Here is a 20,877-nt window from a genome sequence, read left to right as displayed (position 1 = left end):
GGGGCCTGTGAACCTCTCAGAGGCCCTTGGGTGGCCTTCCTGAGCTCTGGGAGCCTCCCAAAATTGTGTATGAAAAGTCTCTGGGGGAAATTGGGGAAGGATTATTTTTCACAGGATTCTCCAAAGGTTCTAGTAACCTTTTCCTCTTAACAAAAACAGGGTCATCAGTAATTAAAAGCAAATACATGCTGCATTGGCCAGTAGCCCTGCAGGGTGGCATGAGAGGTTCAGTTCAGCAAGGGCAAGGCTACTTGGAGCCTGAGATGGGCTACCAATGGCTGGCAGTTTTGAGCATAGGTTGACTCACTTGGATTTTTGCAGCTAGAGAACAGGAGAGTTTAAAAGGATGCTTGAAGCCTGTCTCCTTCCTAGAGAAAGTCGGGGAAAGCCACAAATTTTGAAAAAGGGCCTAATGCTGACTTACTGCTTCCCACTGTTATTTTAAGGAGGTTTTTCTGTCTGAGACCACCATGTGGACAGACTTAATCGACTGACAGAAGGGGTTGCCTTGCTTTCTAGCATGTCCTATAATGTTTCCATTAACACTGAAACCTAAAAGGACGGCCTTCCATAATTTCCAAATACGCGAAATCCACCTTGAAGGAAGCATGTGTGTGGGGCTTGCCGGGGACCTGTTGGGGTGGAGGAGGCTGGGTCCCCATGGCAACGTCACAATCCCCCATTTCTACAGGCATTTGTGCTGTAAAAGCAGAATTCCAGATGTGACATAGTATTTGGAGACTCAGTCCCCGGGCCTCGGAAACAGTGGTATTTGAAGTCGGCACAATTCGGTGCACCTCTCTGTGTGGTCCTAAGGCTTTTCATTAGTAGTTGTGTTTTGATCTGAACATTTCCTCTCAGCTTAGGCATAACAATCATGTTTATAGCTTTAAGTTTTCCTCTATTGTCTAATCACTATTTTGCCCTCATAGGAAGAGACTTTTTGGGCTTCTGGAGTGAAGCCTTTGTAACTGTTCTTTCACAGCTAAGTGAGAGTGAGTCAGTAGCCAATTTGCTGTGTGGGTATTTGGGTGGTTGGTTGTTTGCTTCTTCTTTGTACCCAGTATTTATGGAAAAAGCATACACAGACACAGTTAATCTGAGTCTGTGTATGCTTTTTAAACTACAGATGGGTTGACTGTTACCTTAAAGATGCCAGTTCTCTAACATGCGGTTCTCATTTGAGTGGATGGGAGTGGTGCACGAAGCAGAGGGAAAGGTCTGGCTCTCCGTCCAGAGGCATGTTTTATAGCTTGTCTCTAACGTTTTCGGAATTGGAAAAATGGAACAATCCTGTCTATTTGTGAGTATCAGCCATGGGAGAACACACGGCCCAGATCCTTAACAGACTAATTGGAAAAAGTACTTGAGTTTTTGCTTTGTGAAAACTAAGGAGACTGCACAACTTTGTTTTGCCTTGTTTTTAAACCCAGGGAGAAAGTTTGCTTGTGTGCATTGCGTGTGTATGCGTCTGTGTTGATATCTCTGGGCTTTAGCTGCATGGCTGGTTCCAGTGGCAAAGCAATAAGAAAATCATAAAGTCAGGCGTGGGGAAGGACATTTAAAAATATATGTAGTTCCAGGCTGGGCGCGGTGGCTCAAGCCTGTAATCCCAGCACTTTGGGAGGCCGAGACAGGTGGATCACGAAGTCAGGAGATCGAGACCATCCTGGCTAACACGGTGAAACCCCGTCTCTACTAAAAAATACAAAAAACTAGCCGGGCGTGGTGGCAGGCGCCTGTAGTCCCAGCTACTCGGGAGGCTGAGGCAGGAGAATGGTGTGAACCCCGGAGGCGGAGCTTGCAGTGAGCTGAGATCGCGCCACTGCACTCCAGCCTGGGCGACAGAGCGAGACTCCGTCTCAAAAAAAAAAAAAAAAAAAATATATATATATATATATATATATATATATATATATATGCAGTTCCATTCGGGCCACCGTCATTTAGAGAAGTTGCTGTCAGAGAAACAACTCATGCCACTGTCCTAACAAATCTTCATCTTTAGTGAATGGATTTCGGGGGGCAGAGTGAGTGGAGGGGTGGGACAGTGAAAAGAAATTCGGATGAAAACTAGAGCTCTCAGTTTGATAAGCAGGACACATGGTCACTTGGCATGGGTCGGCTTCATGTTAAAGCTCAGAAACAATTGTCCCTTCAGCTTTCCTTTGGAGAGCGTGAAATTAGGAACATGTGTGTGCTGATTAGCAACATGTCAGAGATGAATCATGATTACGGCTTTGGTCTGGTGCACAGGCCATGCTCTGGAGTAGTGATTTCCTACTCCCCCAAGCAAATCTCTTTAATTAGCTTAAGATCTCCGGGTCTTTTTGGGCCAATGTGGTAATTGCTGGTGGGAACCCAGCAGCACTCCCCCAGAGCTTGTGTGTTCCTTGCTATGCATCCAAGACCTCACCTCCAAATCAGACTGCTGGCATCCTTCATTTCTGAAGTTGGTTGCATCTCAATTTGAGAGAGAGAGAGAGAGAACAGCTCCTGGGAATGTGGAGGGAATATCTTGAATAGATCCAGGCCGGCTTTTGATTTATTTTCCCTGTGTTTAGGGTTCACCAGCATTCTCTTCAGCTTACATCACCTGGGGCTTCTCTGCCTTTGCCGACTTTTTGTTGTTGTTGTTGTTAAAGGTTTGAACTGAAGTAAGTGGGGTCTGTCTTTGTTTATGAAACCATCTGAACTGGCATGGAGTCAAATGGCCCCATATTCTGCTTCGTCTCACCCTTCTCATATCCATTGGTCAGAGACAAAGATGTTAGTCCCGTTGTACATTTTAAGCCTCACAGCACTGTCTGCTATGTTACACACTGGAAGCCCAAGATAGAGAATATGTTATAGAAAAACAGAAAGTATGGCCGGGCCTGGTGGCTCACGCCTGTAATCCCAGCACTTTGGGAGGTCAAGGTGGGCGGATCTCTTGAGATCAGGAGTTCGAGACCAGGCTGACCAACATGGGGAAACACCCCTCTCTACTAAAAATACAAAAATTAGCCAGACATGGTGGTGGGCACCTGTAATCCCAGCCTCGGGAAGCTGAGGCAAAAGAATCTCTTGAACCCAGGAGGTGGAGACTGCAGTGAGCCAAGATCACACTATTGCATTCCAGCCTGGGCGACAAAGCAAGACTATCTCAAAAAACAACAACAACAACAACAACAAATATATATATATATATATGAGTTGGCCTTAGTTTTAAGTAGTTACTAGGTGTACCTTTAAAAAACCATCTTCTGGCCGGGCACAGTGAGTGGCTCATGCCTGTAATATCAGCACTTTGGGAGGCCAAGGCAAGTGGATCACCTTAGGTCAGGAGTTTGAGACCAGCCTGGCCAACATGGCAAAACCCGTCTCTACTACAGATACAAAAATTAGCCGGGCATGGTGGTGGGCACCTGTAATCCCAGCTACTCGGGAGGCTGAGGGGATGGGATCACTTGAACCTGGGAGGCGGAGGTTGCAGTGAGCCAAGATCGCACCACTGCACTCCAGCCTAGGCAACAAAGCAAGACTCTGTCTCAAAAAAAAAAAAAAAAAAAAAAAGTCTCAGTTCTTTGTGCGAATGCTCTTATTTAAATTTTTACTCTGACTCTGTTCACTAAAACATTACTGGCTTTCTGAACGTTCCTTACTTGATTCGAAAGTTTGGCCTGCCTTCCACTGGAAGAGGGGTGCTATATTTAGCACAGTTCTTCTTGAAATGCATTTTTCCAAAATGGCAGTTAAGCTGTGCTGGAGGTGAATTGGAAATGTTGCTCTGGGAAGTTAGTGTCTTCAAATGGCTTAGAATGCCCGAAGGCCCGTCAGGAAGTTGGCTGTCTGATCACCTTCATGGCTGCCCCTGGCTGCTGCCTGTGGATCCTGCTCCGCTGCTGGCCTCTCTGTATCCAGGCCTTTGCTTCTTTGCCATATGGCTGGAGCGTGGTGTGGGATTTTAGCTTTTGAATTTTATTCTTTTAGAGCCCTTAAGGGTTATCCTCCCCTCCCTTCCTGAGTTAAAGATGTTTTCTCCATTATGTTCTGATTTGCTGCTTCCGTCCCTACTGACCATAGAGCACCAACCAAAGGAATTTCTTTCTTTCTTTTTTTTTTTTTTTTGAGACAGATTCTCCCTCTGTTGCCCAGGCTGGAATGCAATGGCGTGATCTCGGCTCACTGCCACCTCCGCCTCCCAGGTTCAAGTGATTCTCCTGCCTCAGCCTCATGAGTAGCTGGGATTACAGGCATGTGCCACCACACCCGGCTAATTTTTTGTATTTTTAGTAGAGACGGGGTTTCTCCATGTTGGTCAGGCTGGTCTTGAACTCCCAACCTTAGGTGATCCTCCTGCCTCGGCCTCCCAAAGTGCTGGGATTGCAGGCGTGTGCCACTGCGCCTGGCCTAACCAAAGGAATTTCATAGCAGCGCTCCAGGCAGCCAGGGCTTGCTGCTTAGCTCCCTTTGGAACAAATTAAAAGCTACCCGTTAGTGCAGCAAATGGGGGTGCTTAATTAACTAAGAATGTGGCACCCCGAGGCCACTGCATTGGCATTTATAGTTTTTAAGTAACAGGCAACAGACAAGTATTTTTAATCATCAGCTCATTAAATATCAAAAACGGTATAGTAGCTATAAGCTTGGAATTGTTTCCTGAAGAACAGTTTGCAAAGCTGGTCAGCAGCCTTGTAAGTTGCCTTATCTGTTTTCTCTTAGTGTGGGCCCTCATTCTAAGCCCATAAATCAGTGTAACACCAAGCTAGGTTCTTAGGGTATATTACTTGGCTTAATAATGCATTCATTTATTCAGGCAGAAAACTTATACTTATCAAGGACTATGTGTCAGGTCCAGGACTATAGGCAGGGGTTTTGAGGGCTGTCCTCCTGGGCTCTGTCTTCAGCCTCTCCTCTTCCAATCCAACCTATGCCCTTAATAGAACTGGACTTACTGGGCCTCCATGACCATCTGTTGAATGCATTTTAGTCTGGTGATCAGTGCCTACCAGTACCTTGCCCTGACCTGTCTGTCTTATCTTCCACAATCCTCCAAGGTTCTGGATGCAGAAGGCAGTTCATACCTAGGAAATACACCACCTGTGACCTTTCTCCAGTCTTCCTCATGTATCTCTTTGTAACTTGTCCTGCAGTACAACTCTCACCTGCTTATTAAGGCCGTGACCTTCTTGGGAAGGATAATGTAAAACATTTCTGAGTTTATTGTGTGTCAGATGCTATGCTGAGCACTTGATATATGTCATGTCACACAGTGCTTTCCACAAAGTTTTATTCAAACACTTTTTTTTTTCTTTTGAGATGGAGCCTCACTCTTTTTGCCCAGGCTGGAGTGAAATGGTGCGTGCGATCTTGGCTCACTGCAACCTCCACCTCCCGGATTCAAGCAATTCTCCTGCCTCAGCCTCCCAAGTAGCTGGAATTACAGACACCCACCACCACGCCTGGCTAATCTTTGTATTTTTAGTAGAGACGGGGTTTTATCATGTTGGCCAGGCTAGTCTGGAACTCCTGACCTAAGGTGATGCGCCCACCTTGGCCTCCCAAAGTGCTGGGATTACAAGTGTAAGCCACTGCACCCAGCCTATTCAAACACTTTATAGCTCAGGGAGGTTCAGAAATTTACCCAGAGTAACACAGCTGGAAATGTGGTGGTTTAAACACACATCTGCGTAACTCCAAAACCTATTGTCTTAACCACTTCTCTGCTTCTGGGGTCAGCCCCAGGTCAGCCCACAGAAGCCCGCATCTAGGACAGCAGAATCTCAAGCAGCAGCTCTGATGGGTCCATGTTGTATGCCTGCCTGAAGCTTGGGTTGGGGAGAACACAAGTACAGGGATCAGCTCCAGGTGCTGGGGGGCAGGGTGGAGGAATGACAGCACGTGCCATGTGTGTGTGACATAGAGATCTATTTTATCCATATTGCAGCTGAAATTATATGAGTGTATATTAGCTTTCAGTTGCTGCTATAATAAATAACCAAAACCTTAGTGGCTTAAAATGACCTACCTTATTGTCTTATAGTTCTGGAGGTCAGAATTCTAAAATGGATCTTAATGTGGCCAAAATCAAAGTGTTGGCTGCGCTGGCTCCTTCTGGAGGCTGTAGGGGAGGATCCATTCCTTGCCTTTTTCAGTCTCCAGAGGTGGCCTGCATTCTGTGGCTCCTTAGCCCCTCCTTCCTCTGACCTCAGAACCAGTACTTCAAATTGATCTCTCTTTCTGTCTCTCCTCATTCCATTGTCACATGTCTTTCTCTGATTCTGAGCCTTCTGTCTCCCTCTTATAAAGACCTTGTGGTTATTGGGCCCACTTGGAGAACCCGGAATACTCTTCCCATCTCAGGATACTTGAACTTTACATCTCCATAGTCTCTTTTGCTCTGTAAAATAGCATAGTCACAGGTTCTGGGGACTAGAATATGGACATGTTTAAGGGGCTATCATTCTATCTATCATGAGGTGTAAAGAAAATAGAAGTGCACCATGGGCTAGCCTGGGATACCATTGCTAAGGTGGTTTCTGAGGGCTCTAGAGCAGCTGAAGCATTATTTGGGTGTTGAGCTAAGGACAGCCTGATAGAGCATCTGTGATGCATGTGCTGAGAAGCTGTGCACTTGAGGAATTCCAGGAGTGAAAGGTTTTTTGTTGTTGTTGTTTTGTGTGTTTTTTTGAGATGGAGTTTTGCTCTTGTCATCCAGGATAGAGTGCAATGGCGCGATCTTGGCTTGCTGCAACCTCTGCCTCCCAGGTTCAAACAATTCTCCTGCCTCAGCCTCTCAAGCTGGGATTACAGGCACCTGCCACCACACCTAGTTAATTTTTTGTATTTTTAGTAGAGACGGGGTTTCACTATGTTGGCCAGGCTGGTCTCGGACTCCTGACTTCAGGTGATCCACCTGCCTCGGCCTCCCAAAGTGCTGGGATTCCAGGTGTGAGCCACTGCGCCCTGCCAAAAGGTCTTTAAAATGCATGTAAGAACTGATACCTGGGATGTTTTCTCCTGCTTCTGAGCTCCATGACCAGGCTTAGATGGCCACGGGGTCTTATGATCTCTGATTTTCTGTGGAATTGGAACTACCATTTTGCATCTACATCCCTAAAAGTGCCATGCTACTCCAATTGTGGGAATGAATTACCATGTTCCCCTCAAGTGAGTAGCGGGCAGACCGATGTGTCAGGAACACAGTGTGATGTGGCAAGCAGCTGACCTGGGTGATAGGAAGAGAAGAGGAGGGGATTCTGAGAATGCAGGCATGCCTGAGGACATTTTCCAAGCAGAACTGTAGTGTCCAAAGGGTTTATAAGGTGTAAGAGGGAGTGACTGGGAAGGCAGGCAGGTGTCACGTCAGGAATGATCTGGAGGGGCAGGGAGCCAGTGAAGGGCTCAAAGCAGGGGAGCGAGGGCAGTTATGCACGTGGCCAGAGCCCCTTGAGGTCAAGACCTGGGTCTCGTTCATAGCTGAGTGCCCAGCCTTGTGAGTCTTAGGCCAAGGTGGAATGCTCAGCAGAGAGTGAATGGATGCCACAGGTAAGCTTCACCTTCCTTCCAGGCCAGCCTCACTGGGCCCCCCTCTGAACAGCTCCACACATATCACAGAGACTTTATTTGGAGGGATTTAGGTTCTTGAATGCATGGCATAGCACACCTCACTGTCTTGGGCTCCTTTCCACAATGCATTGGCCATTGCCCAGTAAATACCTGTGAATACTGTGTTGCAATAGGAATATAGAGGAAACAAACAAAAGACATATAAGGAAACTGGAACAACAAAAAAAGCTACGTCTGACAAGTAAGGTGATTGGTCGCTAGGATCCCTATGCACCAGGAAGCATGGTGTTAGATGGAATGTGTTTCCTTTTAGAAGTCCCTCCTGTACCTGGCTTCATTTGATCTTCCTCAAAACCACCTCCTAGAGGAAAGCCATGTAAATTCTTAAAAAAAAAAAAAAAAAAAAGACCGTTGAGGAGACCCAGACCCAGTGGTGTAGAGCAGCGGTCCCCACCTTTTTTTTAGCACCAGGGACTAGTTTTGTGGAAGACAATTTTTCCATGCACTGGGGGGTCAGTAGGGAATGGTTTCGGGATCAAACTGTTCCACCTCAGATCATCAGGCATTAGATTCTCATAAGGAGCCTAGATCCCTCGCATGCACAATTCACAGTAGGGTTTGTGCTCCTATGAGAATCCAATGCCACTGCTAATGTGACAGGAGTCAGAGCTCAGGTGGTAATGCTCGCCCGCTGACTGCCTCCTGCTGTGTGGCCTGGTTCCTAACAGGCCATGGACCAGGACCAGTCCAGGGCCCGGGGGTTGGGAACCCCTAGAGTAGAGTGGTTTGCCATCGGGCATCCAGTGGAGGATAGGAGGATTGAGGTACTAATCTTGGCTTCTAGATTACAGTTTTCTTTTCCTCCCATGATGCTACCCTGCTTTCCTCTTCATTCTAGCCCAGTTATCCTTCCCCCTGTTAAGCTTCTGGAACCTGTTGTCTTACCCGTCCTTCATTCATCCTTACTCAAGGGCTGTCTTGTGGTATTTCATACACTGTACTTCCCTAACACCGGGCTCTTTCACCCTTGCTATATATACCTTGTTTTGCCATCTAAACGGCATTCTTGGAGGGCCACGGTGTGATGTGAAATTTATCTGCATGCCTAGGATATAATCTACCTACCCAGTTACTCTTCTTTGAAATAATGAACCCCATGTTAATTCATTTCACGAGGTGGGGGACAGTGGCTGTTTTGTTTGCCAGCGTAGCTGGCATAACGTCTGGCTCCTAATAGATGGGGATTGAGTTTATGTCTTGGGGGCTTATAAGAGCACAGAAGAGTGTGATTTGGGGATCTTGGGCTTTGGTCTTGGGGGATTGGATTGTCTCGTTCCTGGTCTCCTACCTGGTTGTGTTACTCTGGAGTCTGCCATCTGCAGGTTGAGCAGCCTTTAGTTGTACAAACTGTGGTCTTGTCCCTAAGCAGTTATAGACACTCTTAGGATTTTAATAAGTTCACAACACTTTCCAAAGTGTTTTAGTTCAGGTGAGGAATTCTGGAATCTTGTATATGTGGGGAGAGAGGCAGAAGGAGGAAAGCTGGAGAAGGAAGGTGAGCTATGAAGAAGGGGAGCTTCAGTAGATTGTGAGCTGGTGTGCCATGTGGATTTAGGTTTTCTGTTACTTATTCCTCACCTTAGAGTAGGGATTGGGTGGGTGTGTCCATGTGCCCCTCTCTGCCCAGTTGTGCTTTCCTAAGGCCCATGTATATCTGAATTCAGGGATACACTTTCAGTGGGTGTGCCTGGCTTCAGGATAAGCAGCGTGAACATGCCTGTGGCTTATGGATGTCATGTGGTTGTGGCCAGAAACCCTGGGCTCCATCAGAAGTGTTCTCCACATTTTGTTTTGGTGTAACAATTGCCCATTAAATGCCAGGCTGCCAGCATATGGTTCCCTCCAACATCCTTCTTGTTCAGTGGAAACTTTAGCTGTGTGGCTGGAATATTTTCCCATCATTTAGCGTTTCAGAATTAACATATTTTGGAGAATTCTGTGATTAATGCTGAATGGCACATTTGCAGAGTATTACAGAAACAGGTAAATTGGAGTTGGTAGATCTGTAGCTGCTCTTTCTCATGATGGGTAAGTGGTGGAAAAGGTGGAGTCAACAGGAGGATTCCGGGGCTCACTCTGTGGATGCTATAATTAAAGTGGGAAGTCTGGCACAGTTGTTAGCCCTGGTATTAAGAGTGCAGATGGCTAATGACCACATCACCAAGAATAAGAGGCCTTTTAAAGTCTTTTTTTCTTTTCTTTTCTTTTCTTTTTTTTTTTTATGACCCACACTATGTATTCCAAGCATAGGTATGGATGCAGTGAAGAATTTTCTCATTAAAAGTAACAACTTATTCCCACACTCATTCCCAGTCTTGAAATGAGAAACCAGTTTCCTTAGACTTGAGGAATTGCCTATCTGTTGTGGCTTAATAGAGCTTGCGGATGAGGGCGTCTGGAGTAGGCGAATTTTATGACCAATCAGTGCTCAAAGTGGATCTAACTGGAAGGGCTCCAGCTGGCAGCTCTTGGTCTCTCTCCCAATTTTACTGTTAATGAATTATTATTTAACCCCTAAACGTAGAACAGCTTGCCCCTATTGTTTTACAGAAGTGAGTGCTCATGATCCCTATGGCCTGGCACTTAGGAATCTCCTGGGCTGGCCGGAGTTTGACAGCTATGGGGGGCCATGAAGTGGGCAGAAAGAGTGGTGGACGATGTCCGGGGACTGGCATGACCCTGGGTCTCAGCAGTGCTGCCTGCATTTGGACTCCATGGGGATTTGTGTTGGAAGAGCAAATTGGCTTCACTCTGCATCGTGTTCTCTTGTTTTCCCACAGGGAGTGGGGCCGGCCAGCAGAAACAGTGGGCTGTACAACATCACCTTCAAATATGACAGTAAGTAACTGCCTTTATTGCCAAAGAATAGAGCCCTTTGAGTCATCTAAAGATTACATAGCCATGCTTAATCAAGGACGCTGCAGTCTTGGGGTTGAGGAATTTTCTGAACCTGTTCAGGTTTGTCAACAGCTAAAGCAGCTCAGTCTCAATTAAGCCACTCAAGTATTTGGGAGCTTGACCAGGTCAAGTGTCTTCCATAGTGTTCAGAAAAGTTGTGTAAGGAGACTTTCCCTGTGTTCCTTGGGGTTTATCTGTATGTGTTGTTAAGGACATAACTGCCAGTATGGCCCAGCAAGGAACACATAGACAAAGTTGCCCCAGTGCAGGGTGCTAGGGAATGGTGGAGAGTATGGCAAACTGAATAGCTCATGTCTAGTCTGAGGGGAGTCTTGACTCCTTAATTCCAAATATTGTGGCCATGAGAAATTCCCACTGAATGTAGCAAATTGATTTCTAAGAATAGTGGGAAATTCGTGCTTTTTGTATAAACATTTTTTAATAATGGCAGTTATTTTTAAAATTTCACACAGAATGAATCTGTGTGAATCTGGGTCCCAGATTGGCCAGAGGTCTACAGTCTGCAGTTGGTTGGCCATCGCTGACCAGGCCTGGGCTCCAACCCCAGTTCCCCATCTATCAGTTATTTTATCTTTTCTTCTTCTTTTTCTTTTTTTTTGTGATAGAGTCTCACTCTGTCACCCAGGCTGGAGTGTAGTGGCGTGATCTCTGCTCACTGCAACCTCCACCTCCCAGGTTCAAGTGATTCTCATGCCTCAGCCTCCTGAGCAGCTGGGATTATAAGTGCCTGCCACCACACCCAGTTAATTTTTTTTTTTTTGAGACAGAGTCTCGCTCTGTCACCCAGGCTGGAGTGCAGTGGCATGATCTCCGCTCACTGCAAGCTCCGCCTCCCAGGTTCACGCCATTCTCCTGCCTCAGCCTCCCGAATAGCTGGGACTACAGGTGCCCGCTACCACGCCCGGCTAATTTTTTGTATTTTTAGTAGAGATGGGGTTTCACCATGTTAGCCAGGATGGTCTCGATCTCCTGACCTTGTGATCTGCCTGCCTCGGCCTCCCAAAGTGCTGGGATTACAGGCGTGAGCCACCGCGCCCAGCCACACACCCAGTTAGTTTTTGTATTTTTAGTAGAGACTGGGTTTTGCCATGTTAGCCAGGCTGGTCTTGAACTCCTGGCCTCAAGTGATCTACCCACCTCTGCCTCCCAAAGTGCTGGGATTACAGGTGTGAGCCACTGTGCCTTGCCCTACCTACCAGTTTTATGAGCTGTGGCTGGTGATTTGACTTCTCCAGGCTTCAGTTTTCTTTTTTAAAATAAAACTTAGTTTCCTTCTTCTAGCATCATTTTGAGTTTTAAATGAGGTGATGCTTATAACTGCTCAAGTTGGGATCTGACTGCAATGCATATTCATTAATTAATATCTATTAATATAGAAATCAGTCCAACTGGAGTTGGAATGCAACACCATTTTTTGCCCTTTCTCTCAAGAAAGGGTGACTCTGGCTGAATTGTTTTCTTTTCCTTTTTTTTTTTTTTTGAGACGGAGTCTTGCTAGGCCGGAGTGCAGTGGCGCAATCTCGGCTCACTGCAACCTCCGCCTCGTGGATTCAAGCAATTCTCCTGCCTCAGCCTCCCGAGTAGCTGGGACTACAGGTGTGTGCCACCACGCCTGGCTAATTTTTGTATTTTCAGTAGAGACAAGGTTTCACCATGTTGGCCAGGATGGTCTTGATCTCTTGACCTCGTGATCTGCCCGCCTCAGCCTCCCAAAGTGCTGGAATTACAGGGGTGAGCCACCGCGCCCGGCCTCTGGCTGAATTGTTTTCTGAGGGCATGGGGGGTGCTTTTTCTAAGCAGCTCCTTTCATTCATAAGAAGATAGTTGTATAGAATTGTGATCCTTTTAGCTTTATGAGCCATAATTTAAGTAAAAATGACAAGAAGGAACTTGACTCATATTTAGTAACTTCTGGCATCTGATTCATCTCTTGGACAGGGTTATGAATCAATGTAAGTAAAGGGCTTAGGTTGCATTGAGGCCTCTAGAATAATCACTGCTAAAGCAGGATTGTAAAAGTTGTGGTTACAATCTAACAATTTTAAGATACAAATATGTGTGTCAGATTCACACCCACAGTTGCTGGAATGGCTATTTTAGGCTAACCAGTGAGGACTTACATGTGCAACTCAGGCAGCTCACATTGGTGGTGTATATATGTTCTGGGTAAATGTTGGGTAGATGCTAATGAAAGATTTGCACATCCATGATACTTGATTCAGCTAAGTAAAGAGGTGTAAGGGATCTTTCTTTGAGTTACAAAGTGAATTTCTAATATGTGCTCTTGGTCCTAGCAGATCTTGTATTACATTCAAGCGTTCAGAATTTTCCTGTCAGCTGCAAACAAGCATTTGTATCTCTAATTTAATATGACATTTGTGAAGGAGGATCTCTCCGTGTAAAACTTTAAAGTATCTTGCTGTTTTCTTCATAATACCAAATATTTGGCCCACATACCTATGCCTGTCTCTTAGTCATTACTTTCTTTTTAATTCTTCAACATTTAATTAAAATTTAATTCACAGCTTGTATTGACTCCTGAGACATATGAAGCTCAGTTGCATTTTGGGAAAATGTCATTTGAGCATGAAGTTTTTGTAATCAGAATCCAAAATTTTGGACTTGCTAATAATTGGATCCAGGCTGTGTAGAAAAACCTATTCCATATTTTCCATTGAAAAAGATACTTCTGTCTTCCACAAGGAAGTTCCTGTTACTGCTCAGTTGACTGGTTACTAGTCAACTGAAATAACTTGTTTGAAATAACTAAGAACCAATTACTGGGTTTTCAACAAAACTACTAAAAACCATATTTTTCTATTCGTTTGTCATTTAATGTTATACAGGAAGAAAATGTCTTGCCGTTAAGTCAAAATTAAATTTTACAAGTCTCTCTGCCTCTTTTGGCCTTGAATTCCATGTTTTTTCCTTTACATTCTTGGTATGCCCAAGTAGGTTATATTAAAATTTCTTATTCTTAGACTTTATATTGGCTGGGCGCAGTGGCTCATGCCTGTAATCCCAGCACTTTGGGAGGCCAAAGCGGGTGGATCACCTGAGGTCAGGAGTTCAAAACCAACCTAACCAATAAGGTGAAACTCTGTCTCTACTAAAAATACAAAAATTAGCTGGGCATGGTGGCATGTACCTGTAGCCCCAGCTACTTAGGAGGCTGAGACAGGAGAATTGCTCAAACCCAGGAGGCGGAGGTTGCAGTGAGCTGAGATTGTGCCACTGTACTCCCGCCTGGGTGACAGAGTGAGACCGTGTCTCAAAAAAAAAAAAAAAAATTCTTAGACTTCATATTGCATAACTACATTTACAGAAACCCAAACAGTATTAATTTTGGCATTAGGAATGAACAAAGAAAACAATGACAACTACTATTATTTGCTCTTGTTCATGCATCTTTTCAGAGCCATTTGATTCTCTTTCATTATGGACCACAATAAATCAAAATATTTGAACTTTACAAGTATGACAGGAACTTGCTTTTTTTTTTTTTTTTTTTTTTTTTTTTTTAATATTTTGGGAACCTGGTCTCAGCCAGGGTTTTTGCAGGCTGAACACCTCTGATTCAGAACTCATATTGGTGGCAATAAGCTGTGTGCTGTGATAGAAGTGGTAAGAGCTGATCTCTCATAGCTCCTCATTTGTGTAGTGAGGGTGTTAAACCAGATGTTATAAATTTTTTCCTATTCTAAAATCTCTTCTTTACCCAGAGAACATAGGTTGATTGCTTTGAGAGTGAATTTTCACTAGAAGTAGAATTTGGCATTATTAACATCCTTTGAAAGAAGTAATACTGAAATGTAAATATAGGCCAGGCATGGTGGCTCACGCCTGTAATCTCAGCATTTTGGGAGGCTGAGGTGGGCGGATCACCTGAGGTTGGCAGTTCGAGACCAACCTGACCAACATGGAGAAACCCCGTCTCTACTAAAAATACAAAAATTAGCCGGGTGTAGTGGCGCATACCTGTAATCCCAGCTACTCGGGAGGCTGAGGCAGGAGAATCGCTTGAACCCAGGAGGCAGAGGTTGCCATGAGCTGAGATTGCGCCGTTGCACTCTAGCCTGGGCAACAAGAGTGAAACTCCATCTCAAAAAAGAAAAAAGGAAATATAAATATGACTGTTTTTGAAACTGATGGAGTTGAGTGGAGGAAGGAGTGTGCCTAATGTAGTCAGGCAATAACACAGAATACAGGCAGCATGAAGGATGGAGTTTTACAAGTGTGGGGGTGCGTTTTTGTGTATGATGCTGTGCTTTAATACATTTAAAAGGAGGAATATTATGTGCATGTTAAAACAAGGCTTGGAAGGGTATTCATTAGAATGTTCATTGCACCTCTGTGGTAAGAGGTTATGAATGCCTTTTATATTTTTCTTACAGTCTTTTGTGGTTTGAAAATGTCTGCAATGAACATTTTTAGTCATCAAAATGAGAAATGTGCAGTAACATCTACAGGGAGAAAAAGGGAGACTCACAGAGCTTCTTACAAAGTCCCCTGGAATGCTTTACCCCAAAGAGAAACACCCTGGCTTCAGAGGGGTAATGGACAGGTTTGGATGTTTGATGGAACTGATGATCTTTTGCAGGAGATATAAGAGAGGGTGTTCAAGTTTGATCATTGAGAAAGAAATGGGGATGAAGCAGCATAAGAATTATGAGTGGTGTCTGCTGGGGATGGTGAACGGTTCTCCCTGCAAGAGTGGTCAGAACAGCTAATGGCTCTTCTCTGAAGTTACAGCCTGATTCTGGCCGGAAGCTTTTGGCAGCTTTTTAGGAAACTTGCAGATTTTGAAGGTGTATTTAGTAAGACCAGGTGGTACAGCTGCTATGGCTACATTGACAGGTGGCAGTGAGTAAACTCCTCAGGCAAAATCAAAGATGGGTGTGGTTTCTGTTTTTTGAGCAATGTGAGGCTCCTTGGATTTTCTGGGGGTTGCTGGTGTCTTTGATGACACATGGTGTCTAAGAACAAAAATTTTACCTTTGACCAATGCTGGTTAACATCCTTATCACTTCGTCACTGAGTTAGTACCCTGTGCTAACTGAGTTAACAGTCTTGTTGAGAATCACTCCCATATGAATTCACATCTGAGTGTTAGTTCCTTTCCCCCAATCATCTGGCCCTCTAGGTTTTTTCTAAAAACAAACAATGCCCAAGTTATTTAGCGATTGTTTTGTTTCATATCACTCCTTAATGCTGAAAATTGGTTGAATTGATGTAAATAATTACTGATTTAGGTTTAAAAAAAGTTAATGCCAGATACACACACAGACTCCATACTGTATAAGATCCTCCCAACACCGCCCTGGAATTTAACGTGGCATGAGTGGGTGGTGGTGGTGGTGCTACAAATCATCCCTCTGTAGCATCTTACAGTTCTCCAAGCAGTAGTCAACCTCTGATGTCTTATTTGGGCTTTTGAGGCACACATCTTTAACAGAATGGATTTGGCCACCTTCAGACATGCCCTGTTTATTTTGATAAGATGAACCTGAAAATAAAAATGAAATTTTAAATGTAACTGTTCTCATTCTCCCCACTCTCTAGATTGTACCACCTACTTGAATCCAGTGGGGAAGCATGTGATTGCTGACGCCCAGAATATCACCATCAGCCAATATGCTTGCCATGACCAAGTGGCAGTCACCATTCTTTGGTCCCCAGGGGCCCTTGGTGAGTGGTCAAAACTCGAGTGTATGGTGGTAACCTGGGTGCATACGACCCAGTGCAAAGGTCCCACGTGATGGTCTCCAGGAACCAGGCAGGTCTGGATGTGAGTGAGGCTTACGTTGGATTGGGCACAGATACACTTTGTACTTTGTTGCATATATTTGCTGGGCATACACATGGCTTGAGACTGTGCCCTATGGTCTTTTGTTTCTTCTACTGTTATTGTTATTCACACGCGCTTGAAAAGTAATATTGTGTGAGTAATAAATGGCACTGACGTCTTGGCCTCTGTCTCAGTCCTAGTCAGGGGTGGGAGGGCAGCAGTGCCAAGAAAACCCATGGCCCATCCAGGGGCATAATGGCCATCCAGCATTAGCAGTTTCTGTGAACACAGAGACATGCCAGCTCAGCATTGGCACATATTGTGATTTTTCAGGAAAATCCCAGTGTTCATGAAAAACAATGAAATCAATGAATTTTTAAATGTTGGCAACAAATTTAATTTCTTTTTTTTTTCAGAGACGGAGTTTCGCTCTTTCACCTAGGCTGGAGTTCAACGGCGCGATCTCGGTTCACTGCAACTTCCGTTTCCCGGTTTCAAGCAATTCTCCTGCCTCAGCCACCCAAGTAGCTGGGATTATAGGTGCCCGCCACCACACCCAGCTAATTTTTGTATTTTTAGTAGAGATGGGGTTTTACCATGTTGGCCAGGCTGGCCTCAAACTCCTGACCTCATGATCCGCCCACCCCGGCCTCCCAAAGTGCTGGGATTACAGGCGTAAGCCACCGTGCCCAGCTTGAATTTTTATTTAAACTGTGTGAGACAAAAAAACAAAATGGAAAAGAACAACAAAAAACAGACCAAGCATGGTGACTCACACCTGTAATCTCATCACTTTGGGAGGCCGAGACGGTAGCATCATTTGAGGCCAGGAGTTCGAGACTAGCCTGGGCAACAAAGTGAAACCCCCATTTCTACTGGAAGATTAAAAATTTATCCGGGCATGGTGGCACAAGTGTGTAGTCTTAGCTACTTGGAAGGCTGAGGCAAGAAGACCACTTGAGCCCAGGGTTTGATGCTACAGTTAGCTATCATTGTCGTGCCACTGCGCTCCAGCCTGAGCTACAGAAAGAGACCTGGTCTCTTTATAAAACAAAACAGGTTGGGTGTGGTGTCTCATGCCTGTAATTCCAGCACTTAGGGAGGCGGAGGCAGATGGATCACCTGAGGTCAGGAGTTTGAGACCAGCCTGACCAACATGGTGAAACCCCGTCTCCTCTAAAAATACAAAATCAGCTGGGCGTAGTGTCACATGCCTGTAATCCCAGCTACTTGGGGGGCTGAGGCAGGAGAATTGCTTGAACCCACAAGGCAGAGGTTGCAGTGAGCCGAGATTGCACCATTGCGCTCCAGCCTGGGCAACAAGAGTGAAACTCTGTCTCAAAAATAAATAAATAAATAAAAAACAAAAGAAAAAACTAAAAGAAAAAAGCAAACCGGTATTATATGGCTAGATTCGGGTTGGGGCTAAATCTGCTTGTCCTCTTGAATGAATTGAAGATACATAGGAAAGAACGGGTTAGCCAAGTGTGAGATGTAGGAAGGGGACCATTTGTTCAGATGGGCCTGGGTTTGAACCTCCAGAATTGATCTTTCACATGAGGCATTGAACCTCACTGAGCCCCAGCTTCCCCATCTGTAGAAGGGAGATGAGAACTGCCTCATGGTTAGAGACACACATGGTACATTTTCAGAGAGTTCTCAAAGAATAGTGGCTGCTATTACCATGATCAGAACCTGGTTCTTGGGACTGCCGCTTTGACACTGCTACCTGATCTTACAAGTTTGTGAAAACCTGGCCAAGGGAGAAGTAAAATAAAGTCTGAATTTCTTAATCTGAACAGGAAAAATCTCAGAAGAACCAGATTGCAGGAGAGGGAGGATTAAGCAGACCCATGGGCCGAACCACTTCTCCACATCAGTACTTCTGGGTTTTAACCCACTGGGGTTTCCAAAAATAATATTATCTTAACATTTAAAGATTAAAAACATTTTCTGTAGATAAAAAGGAAGTAGTCATTCCATGTAAGGCTTAAATGGTTAAGGAGTTAGACTGATGAATTGCAGGCCCCCTCGTTAGAATGAAAGTAAGAGATGTGAGCTGGTGGCAGGAAAACTGACATGGACCAGTGGGGGCAGAAGTCTGTGCTTTTCCTGGATGCTGATTTATGGGTGGGGGTGGCTGGAGAGTTTCTGTTAGGTTCTATCAAGGACACTTCTTGGAAGGTAGAAAAGCATGTGAGTTAAGAGCACTAGCTGAGAGCCAGACACTTCCTGGGTTCAAATCTCACCTCTGCCATTTTATTCCTATGTGACCCTGGGCAAGCCAGTTAGCTACTATAAACCTGTTTCCTCATCTGTAAAATGGGGATAATAACACCTTCCTCCTATGGTTGTTGGGAGGATTTGATGAGTTTAAATGATGGAAGAGAGAGCAAGTAAGTTCTTTCTTGGGAAGCTCCTCTATAAAATTGCTAATCATTACATAACTACAAGGTGTTAATAGTACTGTAATGTGTCACAGTGATAAAGGAATTACGTTCACTGCCTCTTCCCTCAGCCTTGGAACCTTGGCATAGTGGTTTTTAGGCCAATATTTTAAAAATAAGAACAAGAACCACCCCTTGCCACCCTAACTGATGAATTTTTTTTTTTTTTTCTTCGAGATGGAGTCTTGCTCTGTCACCCAGGTTGGAGTGCTGTGGCGCGATCTTGGCTCACTGCAAGCTCTGGGTTCATGCCATTCTCCTGCCTCAGCCTCCTGAGTAGCTGGGACTACAGGTGCCCACCACTGTGCCTGGCTAATTTTTTTTTTTTGTATTTTTAGTAGAGACAGGGTTTCACTGTGGTCTCGATCTCCTGACCTCGTGATCCGCCCGCCTTGGCCTCCCAAAGTACTGGGATTACAGGCGTGAGCCACTGCGCCTGGCCCCAGCTGATGAATTTTTATGTAATTGTGAGATGTATGGCTGTTAATAGTATTAATCACCTGGATTTTGCTAAATAGTCATTCTGGTAATGTTGTGTAAATTAAATCTTAGTATTAATACTGAAGATTTGTTTTACAAAGTTTTTTTGGATCTCAAAAGGCAAGTCCTGTGAGATCTAAAATAGTCGTTGATCTAATGACCTTGTCGTCACCTTATCTGAATCTCTGGTGGTTGCTCAGCTGGCTTTCACCCCCACAGGAAGCTTTGTAATTGAGATACAACATGGCAGAGTCCATACCTGTGCACAGTAATGCTCTGAAACCCTAAAGTGTGAAGCTCTAATTGTTGCTCCTGCTCCTCTGCCCTACTCACCAAGAAATATGTATTCTTCATCAAATAATTATAGGATTGGAGAACCTATTTGAAAAAGATTTTCCTGACCTTTGTCATCAATAAATTTCCCACTTGGTTAATTGCATCCTGTGTAATTACTTTTGTCCTGGGAGGGGAAGGGTTGAAAATGTTCAGAAAGAATGTGAAATCGATATCTCGCCATTGCAGCAGGCTTTGGGGCTCTCCAGCTGCAGTTGGACCACTTCAGTCTCCGTGGGATACACAGCCCTGGTGCTGGCGCTTGTGGCCATCAGAGCTTAATCCTTTTGAAAGCATCTAGTCGGACGTGCAGTGGGGGGAGCTCAGGTGGCAGGAGGCTGGGCTGGTGCCTTTCAGCGGCGCTGTGGGTGTCTCGGGGCCTCGGAGGCTGTATGAAGAGCACACACTGGGCAACCCTTGGGTGTCTGCCTTTCAGGCATGATTAGAGCAAGAACCGCTTTGTAAATCACACAGGCATTCCCCTAAGCTATTTAATCTCAAGCCTCAGAACCCCTTGGGTGCAGACACAATTTGTTGGGAATTTTGTATGTTGCTCAGTGAGATGTGCCAAAAAATACAGAGCTAAAACTTAAAGTGGAAACATGATTTGGAGGGATTCCCTAGTCAACACTGGGAATTATCATCAGTCGAATGTATTCTGTGTAATGACCTAGAAATCATATATTCCACTTCAGACTTTTTATGACCAATTGTAACTGGAGTCTAAATATTTGAACCCTAATGCCATAGAGGCAATGAGTATTTATGAAATAGCTGGCTGGATTAGGGATTAATTAGTAATGGTGGGATGGAGAAATCACCTGGTCTTTACCAGAGGAATGCAGGGGGTATGTTTTTTCCATTCTATAGACTCAGATACCCTGGCCAGAGTTAGGATTCCTTTAACTCTGGTGTGTAGGTAGAGAAGATGGTAATCTTGGAGGAAGAAGAGTGTATTCAGAAGTAATTAGGTTTACTATTAATACAAGCATTCTGCTTTGCTTAGGCATCGAATTCCTGAAAGGATTTCGGGTAATACTGGAGGAGCTGAAGTCAGAGGGAAGACAGTGCCAACAACTGATTCTAAAGGATCCGAAGCAGCTCAACAGTAGCTTCAAAAGAACTGTAAGTCATGCTGGGGAATGTGCTCCTGAAGACATGCCATTGTTCCAGGGTCCTGAATAGCGTATTCAAAGTCTGAAATTGGAGAAGGAGGGGCTATGGGGTCCACCCCACCCGCCAAGGTGGGCAAGAATGGTACAGCAGCACCTTGAGCCTGCTCCACGCTCCCAGGGAAAC

At 44.9% G+C, this 20,877-nt stretch overlaps 1 protein-coding gene across 1 annotated transcript in view; it reads left to right on the top strand.

The window, feature by feature from the left end:
* The window catches only part of IL17RD (interleukin 17 receptor D), a 76,362-nt gene that overhangs the window by 35,739 nt on the left and 19,746 nt on the right, over positions 1 to 20,877 (top strand). Inside the window, exons 2-4 of the mRNA XM_001100582.5 lie at positions 10,392 to 10,449; positions 16,093 to 16,218; positions 20,585 to 20,703. Coding sequence (XP_001100582.1) covers positions 10,392 to 10,449; positions 16,093 to 16,218; positions 20,585 to 20,703 — 303 coding nt within the window. The remainder of the gene's footprint in view (positions 1 to 10,391; positions 10,450 to 16,092; positions 16,219 to 20,584; positions 20,704 to 20,877) is intronic.

The sequence above is a fragment of the Macaca mulatta genome, chromosome 2 (assembly GCF_049350105.2).
Source record: "Macaca mulatta isolate MMU2019108-1 chromosome 2, T2T-MMU8v2.0, whole genome shotgun sequence".
NCBI classification, from domain to species: Eukaryota; Metazoa; Chordata; class Mammalia; order Primates; family Cercopithecidae; genus Macaca; species Macaca mulatta.
The sequence above is the reverse complement of the archived record's forward strand: the minus strand, read 5'-3'. Positions and strand labels throughout refer to the sequence as shown.